This window comes from Sorex araneus, chromosome 4, assembly GCF_027595985.1.
Source record: "Sorex araneus isolate mSorAra2 chromosome 4, mSorAra2.pri, whole genome shotgun sequence".
NCBI lineage: Eukaryota > Metazoa > Chordata > Mammalia > Eulipotyphla > Soricidae > Sorex > Sorex araneus.
Window position 1 is genome coordinate 158,844,294 of NC_073305.1, and position 9,084 is coordinate 158,853,377.

Sequence of the window (9,084 nt, forward strand, 5' to 3'; positions counted from 1 at the left end):
AGACAAGGCAAACTTGCTTTTTTGACCTTTTTAAGCAAGATGCCAACAGTTGTCTAAGAAGCTCTGCATCACATGTGTATATGAATATCATTGAAGCAGAATAAACTAAACCAGACATTGAGCCACTAAAGACTAATAAAAGGAAAAATAGAAGGAAACTATAAAGTATTTATGTATTTTCTCAATTTTTTTCAAAAACACTACTAAATTAGGGTTATTAGCCTGAGAATAACAATGAAGCTCAGAGGGGACTAAACAATACAAGATCACAGTGTTAAATGACAGTTTTTATTCCATTTCAAGCATTACTAATTCCGATGGTATACTATTTTCATTGTACATGGACTTTAATGATATTCTCAATTGAAGACAAATTGAATCTTAGGTCAAAACTGAAGTTTAATATAATTTTCATTAGAAAATCTTGCATCTCTATGTTAGTTTTTTTCTCATCATTTTTTTATGATTCTATTTCAATTTCACGAATCTCAAACCAGGAATTACTCAGGGAGCAGATGTATTGTTGAGGAATTCTCTTTAAAGACTCCACCAGTGATAATTAATTTGATGGCTTTTCGAAACCAAGGGTAAAAGAATGCATAAATTAAAGGGTTCATTGCTGAGTTGTAGTAACAAAACCAAACCAGGATCTCATAAATATATGTGGGCGTGATGAAACCTAAGAAGGCATCAATTACCGAATCAATGAAATAGGGCAACCATGAAATCAGAAAGGCCATCACTGCAATTCCCAGTGTTTTGGCTGCTTTTCTTTCCCTCTTGGCCACTCTATCTTTGTAGCTCTCTGAGGCTGTCTCAGTCTTACTGCTCATGCTTTCAATTTTTCTAGCCTGCTCTTTAGCAATGAGGAAGATTCTAGAGTAAATGATTATCATCACAAGTGTGGGGACAATAAATACTAGAAAATCTATCAATACCCAGTTTTGATTCACTGCAATTTGACAGCCTCCTACACAAGTGAGAGCACTTACTAGTTCCTCCAATCCAGCACTGTTTCCACCTGAGCCAAAAAGGGAAAAACTGTAAGTAATGGAAAAGAGCCAAGAGAAACCAATACATAAGCTAGACACAGAGGTTGTGAACCTGGTTGGATAGGCCAGAGGGTCAGTGACCGCAATGTATCTATCCACAGAAATAAAACACAAGTGGTAGATGGAGGCATAACAGAATGACCCTTCAAAGCAGGAGTGAAATTTACAGTATCTCTCTCCAAAGTACCAGCAGCTCTCCACAGACCTCACCGTGCTGAAGGGCATCACAGTCACTCCCACCAAGAAGTCCGCACAGGCCAGAGAGGCGACCAGAAAGTTGGCTGGAGAATGTAGCTGCTTGAAGTGAAAAATCGAAATCATTACCATGAGGTTTCCAAATATGGTCAGCAGAACGCCAAAGCCAAATACTGCATAGAGAAGCAGGCGGGGGCCGGGTGAGTAGGAGGTTTTGATACAGGATCCATTGAGGTTCTCATAGCACAGCTCCACAGCCGCAGGAGAGGGAGAATCACCGCTCATGACTCTCAGTTTGGATACCTGGAGAAACTTATCCTTTGTGGCCAATATGTCCTTCCAATTTTCATTAGTCCTTTAAAAATGATATACACAATATGTCAGTAATGCTGGTACTTTTCTAGTCCTACTTCTTTGTAAATACAGATCCTTTCATTTCATATTTGGATAGTGAGTTATCTCATTGCCAAATAAATCACTTTCTAAAAATGAGAAGTAAATTTTTATCATTATATAAAAACTGCTTGCCATTTAATTTAAACATTACCAATTTTTGCCTTATCTCATAATTCTTACCTGAGAAAGGTTAGTTGATGAGCTAGTATACAATGCCCCAATGTGTGCTGTGTTTTATTAGTTCCTCTTATAATTATGAGAGGGCTAGTATGCTGTCAAAAAATTTGTTCCCTAAGGGTGTAGCTGATAATTACAAATTACCCAAACACCTTAAGTTTGAATCCCATTAGCACATGGTGTGAAAAGAAATGAACTTGTTAACGATAGAAATTTTACGCCCATCTTGTTTCATGATGACATCTGTAAATAAAACTGGGAAAATAAAACAATAAAAATATCCATCAAATTTAGAAACGTCCATAGTACTTCTCTTTGGTATCTTTGAATGTTTTAAAAGTTAAATTATTTACCTTACTAGTTATTGGTGCCTTGACTTTTATTTTTAGAAAATTCACTTAAGAACCTTCATTAACTGTCAGAAAAACTTATTCGGGTAATTTCTTTATTCTATACCATATTGGTTGTGTTTAAAATATTAAATGCAAAATAATATCTTATTAGCTCTGCACTGCACTGTAGCCATGGAGTCCCATTGTTCATCTATTTGCTCAAGCAGGCACAAGTAATGTCTCCATTGTGAGGCTTGTTATTGTTTTTGGCATATCAAATATGCCACTGGTAGCTTGCCAGGCTCTGCCCTGCAGGCAGGATACTCTTGGTAGCTTACTGGGCACTCTGAGAGTGATGGAGGAATCAAACCTGAACCATGTGCAAGGCAAACACCCTACCCACTGTGCTATCGCTCCAGTTCATTAATAGTGTAGCACTGTAGCACTCTCATCCCATTGTTCATCGATTTGCTTGAGCAGGCACCAGTAACGACTCCATTGTGAGACTTGTTACTGTATTTTTGGCATATTGAATATGCCACAGGTAGCTTGCCAAGCTCTGCTGTGCAGGCAGGATACTCTCAGTAGCTTGCTGGACTCTCTAAGAGGGACAGAGGAATCGAACCCGAACCGTGTGTAAGACAAACGCCCTACCTGCTGTGCTATCACTTCAGTTTATTAATAGTTAAGAAAGAATGTTTATAAATGTGGATATTTTTATATTACTTCATTTCACCGTTGACAAATTGTTTTATCCATTTGGAGCTCTACAATAAAACTGAACTTGGACTTTGAAAAGGTTTGTTTTGTTTTTAGACCACACCTAATGATTCTCAGCACTCCCTTTTTACTCTCTGCTCAGGGGTCACTCTGGTTGGTGCTCGTGGGACCATATTTGATTCTGGGGATTGATCTCAGATCAGTCACCTACTAGGAAAGTGCCATAAAAGGTATTTGTACCTCTAGATTTAAAAAGGTATTTCTATTGAAATATTTGGTCATATTTTAAAATAATGTTTTGATATTTAGGATATTTTGTTTTTTAAAAATTGCACTTTTTAAAAGTTTTTTATACATTATTCTCTGTTTTTCTCTACATAACCACCATTGCAGTCAAGAATAGAATATTTTTATGGTACAGAAAATTTTCTCATACCCTTATGCATTCTGTATTACATATATAAAAATAATGAAGCTTATTTGCAAGTACAAATTAAATCAAATATAAAAACAATGCTTATGATGAAAGAACAAAAATAGAGACATTACATACTTTCACTTTAAACTATACTACAAAGTGATAGTAATTAAAATGGCAAGGTCTTTGTGAGAATTTTGTTTCACTTTCTATCCATAAGATTTCAGAAAGTTAATCACATGCATACATGATTTACTGCATGTATAGAATCAAAAGTTATATGCTATGGAACATAATTGAGAACTCAGAAATAGATACAGACATATATGGGTAACAAATTTTAGCAAAGAGATGACCCTAGTATAGTTTTGCTTGCTTTATATTTTCTGAAAATAAGTGTCCACACATCTCCAGAGAACCATCTGATATGAAAAAAAATGTTTTACTAATCATGTATTGAAATATAAAACGAGTTCTACTAAATTGAATAGAGTTTCTTTGCTACTTACAGAGGTATCACTTGTATCACTTGTCATCCTGTTGCTCATCGACTTGTTTGAGCAGGCGCCAGTAACATCTCCATTAGTCCCTGTCATGTGCAATGGCATCTGCTAGTTCTAAGAACACAAAGACCATCAAACCATTCACTCAAGGTCTTGAAGAAGTCTGACCATCTTGTAGGTGGTCACACGTTCTTTTGACATTCCGTGGAATCCAGTTGGTAACAGCTCTAGCCCAGCAGTTGTCTCCAAATTGCATTCCATGTCTGGCCCATCTGATTTTCCACACCTTGGCAAACGAGACAGCGTCTCTGATTCTTGATTGTTGATTGAGATTGGAACTCCAGATTCCTTCTCTCACTTGAGTGAGACATGATTTTCCAAGCATAGCTTTTTTGATTCCTCTTTGGGAGACTCAAATAGTGTTCTTACCCTGTTTTTGTAAAGCCCAGGTCTCTGAAGTGTATGTTAGTGCAGGAAGAATAGTGGAGTCGAAAAGATGTGCCCAGAGCCAGAGGTTCTTTGTCCTCATAACAACTTCTTCGACACTCTTGTTTTTTAAATTTTATTGCTCACTGTGAGATATAGTTATAAACTTTCATGTCTGAGTTACAATCACACAATAATCAAACACCCATCCCTCCACCAGTGTACATTCCCCACCACCAATATTCCTGCCTTGAGCTGCTCGGTTCTGAGATTCAGTATACCCCTATCTTTCCCACCCTCCCACTGCCTACATGGCAGACAATATTCCCCACACTCTCTGTCTCTCTCTCTACTTTTGGGCATTATGGTTTAGAATGCAGGTACTGAGAGGTTATAATGTTTGGTCCTTTATCTACTTTTGCCACCTATCTCCTATCCCAACCAATTTCTTCAACCATCATTTTCATAGTGATCCCTTCTCTATTCCAGCTGTCCTCTCCCTGCCTGCTCGTGAGGCAAGCATCCAGATCCTCGATGCACTTGAAGGCATTCCATGCCCCTCTCTTCCTCCTGCGCAGCTCAGATCCAGGTCGCTCATCATGTTGAGTTCTTGACCTAGATACACATAACTGCTGCGTTCAGAGATGTTTGTTCCATTGAGAGCAAAAGGAATATAAGGAACTAGTCAGTTTCTCATGAATATTGTCTTCGTGAGATTCAGCTGCAGTCTGACTTTTCCACACTCATGGTAGAAGTCAGCCAGTAATAGTGCCGCTTGGCTAATGTTTGGTGTTATTAGAATGATACGACATCATCAGCGAAGCAAAGGTGGTATAGGGTATAATTGCTGACTGTCTATCTTCACTCCCATTCCTTCCCATTCTAGTCATCACATGATGTTCTTGTGTGGCACTGAAGAGTTTTGGTGAAATGGTATTGCTCTGCTGAACCCCTCTCTTTACATTGATGGTCACTTCCTTATAGAATGGTGAGATCCTGGTGGTGAATCTATAATACGGCTCATGGAGGGCCCTGATGTATTGAATTTGAACACCCTGTTCGGCTAGGGCTTTTATGACCGCTTCAGTCTCAACAGTATCAAAGGCCTTCATTAAATCAATGAATTTTAGAAATTCAAATCACTTCATGGGAAGTAACCCTTCTAGTCAGTTGATATAAGTAACATAGCCTTATCCTCTATAGGCAAAGAGGAGATATATGCAATCGATTGATGATTTTATACTCCAAATAGAAACTGTTCCTTCATGGCATATGTTAGCCAAATGAGCAGTGAAGGAGTACCAAGGGATCTAGTTTGCACTATTCACAAGTCTCAGTAGTTTAAGTTTTCTTCTCTGTATGGAATTATGTATTCTACCAATTAATTACATGTAAAAATCAGATATGTTAGATCTATTTTGCTTAATTTTTGTGAATTTTATATGCCACTTCTGCTTTAGGATTATTTGTGCATCTTTTCTTATTATGAAAAATAATTGATCTGAAGTCCTTACATTTGTGATACCCCCAACCCCCACCCCACACACATATACATAGTGAATTCATCACAATAAAGATCCATGTGCCATATTGGTTAAAGATATAAATCACAACAGATGAAACATTTCTTGTTTTAGAAAGAGAAAAAATAAATTTGGGTGGATCTCTACAGTGCTGAGACCACTCCCATCAGTACTCAGAGGGATCTGTGGCATGTGATTTGAAGATTGAATCCAGGGATCCCATATAAAAAATGGTCTCCAGCCCACTGAGCGATTTCCCTAACTCAGAAGAGCAAAAATTCTAAATTCAGCATTTTCTAGACAATCATCCACTCTCTTAATCTATTTCTACATTGGCAAATGCACCTATATGTAGAATCACACTAAGTAAAGTACCACATTTTGTCTTGTTTTACATTGCTATTGTACATTTGTCCAATTTTTCAGAGAGTCTTGGTCAGGTAATATTTAAAGTTACACTGCTTTCAAGATGATTGTTTGTGGAGTGTGATTTATAAATTAAGAAATGCAGAATTCTTCAGGTTTGATTATGCTCACAAATTAGAAAACTGCTTTTACCACTTTTACAATGTAAGCAATTTTCTAGCAATCCTTAAGCTAATGTTGCTTTCATTTGGAAATTACTGGTTTGAACTGGGATTGATGCAGAGAAGAGGTGCATTGCCAGCATTCTTTCATTCTTTATTTATTCATTTGTTTACTTATTCTTACACACTCCTTTTTCATATAGATCTTGCTAACAGATATAATTGATTTATAAGTTTATAATTTTGTTATTATTTGAAGTATTGGCTGGAGCGATAGCACAGCAGTAGGGCGTTTGCCTTGCACGCAGCCGACCTGGGTTTGGTTCCTCACCTTTCTCGGAGAGCCTGGAAAGCTACTGAGAGTATCTTGCCCACACGGCAGAGCCTGGCAAACTACCTGTGGCATATTCAATATGCCAAAAACAGTAATAACAAGTCTCAAAATGGAAATGCTACTGGTGCCCGCTTGAGCAAATCAATGAGCAACGAGATAACAGTGACAGTGACATTTAAAGTATTGTTTTGACTTGAATCACTGCTTTTTGACTATAAAGTAACATTTGTTTACCTTTTGAACACTGTGTAAGAAATAGAAATAAAGATGGAACTTCAGATTCTGATTAGGTTGTATAAGATGTTTTGTTATTAGCATTTCCACAATCCAAGAAAGATAAATACAATGTACATTAAGTGGAAAATTTTCCTTTGAAATGGACAGAACAAAGAGCAAAGACTTTGCATTGAAATAGACCTAGATTTAAGTCTAGTAATTTTGGAAAATCTTACCTTGATTTTTGGAGTAAATGGGGTTCTAATATAAAGGTTATCAGAAATGATCCAATGGTTACATATAATAAATCCTACTATCCAACTGAAACATACAAAGCACACAAGTTGCCTTTTAAAGTTTTTTGACATATGTATGCTTTACTTAGGTCTGTAAAAAATCAACAAACAAATATAGAAACTTTTTTCTCTTCTGTAAATATCCCAACTGCATACAGTAGAATTTCCTTGGCACTGTACTTTGATAATGAGAATAGTAGAAAAGAAACATACGGCCCCAATTCTATGTGTCCCATTTATACATATCTTTAGCATTATATTTTCTTTTCTTACTGAAGCTCTGTAAAATCTAGATTGCAGTTTTATGCTTTTTTTTCGAATTCCCACTAAGTACAAACTTCATAAACTGAGGGTCTGTTTTATATGTCACTGTATCCCAAAGTTTGTACCAGAGACTGGCACTTATTAATCATATTATAAGTAAATAATGTGTATAATAGATTTTGACCTAAATAAGATAATAGTATAACAAAAAATATATAGCAATGAATTCTTCAATTGAGACCAGAGATAGAGTGTACCAGCATACTTTCCTTGCACACCCCCTATCCCGGTTTGATCCCTGACACACCATTCGGTCCCCAGTGCCCCACCAGGAGTGATCCTTGAGTGCTGACCCAAGAGTAAAAGCACTGAGCATTGCCAGGTGTGGCCCCCCAAAACAAAGCAGAAACAAAGTATTCCATAGTGTTAGTTTAATTAGCAGTTCTTCTTCACTACCCAGATTCTAAATCTGTTATGAGACACAGAAAGTAAGAACAAACATTTAAAATCTGTGCTACTGCTCCAGGATAGCTTTTAACAGACACCCATAAGTATAGGAATAGTGAAGAAATAGGAGACATTTCAAAGAAAGAGGAAAAGAGCTTAGAAATTAGAGCACTGAAATCATGAAGAGCACTGTCCTGGGGGTCATAGTTTGGTCAGTTTTACATGAATTGCTCTTATCATTTTCTCTTTAATTAATCTACTTATTTATATTTTATTTGATAGAAAACCTCAAACTTTATTATATCTTCAGCTTGGGTACATTTAATAAGTCTGAAAAACAAAAACTAGAGATCGGGTTGAAATAATGCATATTTTATAGTTACAAAGACTCCATGAAAATTTCAATACCAAGTCAAAGAATGTACTCCAAAAAAATACTATAAAGTAAAAAGCTATGTACAAATTTTAAAGACTATTCTATGAGAGATTGAACAACTTAACTCATCATGATAATGTCAAAATCCATCCATATTTTCTTTATTCAGTCATCTGTTCTTGAACACATGAATTGTTTCCATATTTGGGCTATTGTAATTTGTACTGCAGTGAACACAGGAGTGTAAATGTTTCTGAATAGAGTTTTTGTGTTCATGGTGATGGAAAATGGCGGAATAGCTGGGTCATATGCAGCTCATTTATATTTCAAAGAGTTTTTATATTGTCTGAAAAAAAAGATGGCAAGAAACACATAGGTAGAATACTTGGAGACTTTAAATCTATCATCATCTTTAGTAATTCACAATCATTAGCCAAACTAAGGGCAGCAAAAATAAACAAATGGGACTATACAAAATAGAGAAGCTTCTACACCACAAAAGAATTGATTGCCAGAATAAAATGACACCCTACAGACTGGGAGAGAGTGTTTACTCACTACTTAATTGATAAAGGGATAATATGCAAGATAGATAAAGGATTGTTAGAATTTTACAGAGGGAAAAATAAGAACAGATCCAGAGATATGGTAGAGCAAGAAGAGTGCTTGTCTTGCATCCAGCAGACTGATTAATCCCAGCACCTGTTATGGTCCCCTGACCATAGCCAAGAGTGATCCCTGAATTCAGAGCCAGGAGTAAGCCCTGAGCACTGTTGTGTGTGGCCCAAAATCTACCGCCCTCCATAAAACAAAAGAAAAACAATCCCCAAAATGGGACATCAGATATAACAGAAACTTTTCTATAAGCTCTAATTTTGCAGA

At 36.6% G+C, this 9,084-nt stretch overlaps 1 protein-coding gene across 1 annotated transcript; it reads right to left on the bottom strand.

Moving 5' to 3' along the window:
* Positions 1 to 500: 500 nt before the first annotated feature.
* LOC129404317 (trace amine-associated receptor 7a-like) lies at positions 501 to 1,532 on the bottom strand. Its single transcript, XM_055136626.1, has one exon. It carries the CDS (start codon positions 1,530 to 1,532, stop codon positions 501 to 503), a length of 1,032 nt encoding a protein of 343 aa, XP_054992601.1.
* Between the last annotated feature and the right edge of the window lie 7,552 nt (positions 1,533 to 9,084).

What these genes read in the sequence shown, in the direction of transcription:
- LOC129404317 (XM_055136626.1), bottom strand. Translation starts at nt 1,532, where the DNA reads ATGAGCGGTGATTCTCCCTCTCCTGCGGCTGTGGAGCTGTGCTATGAG.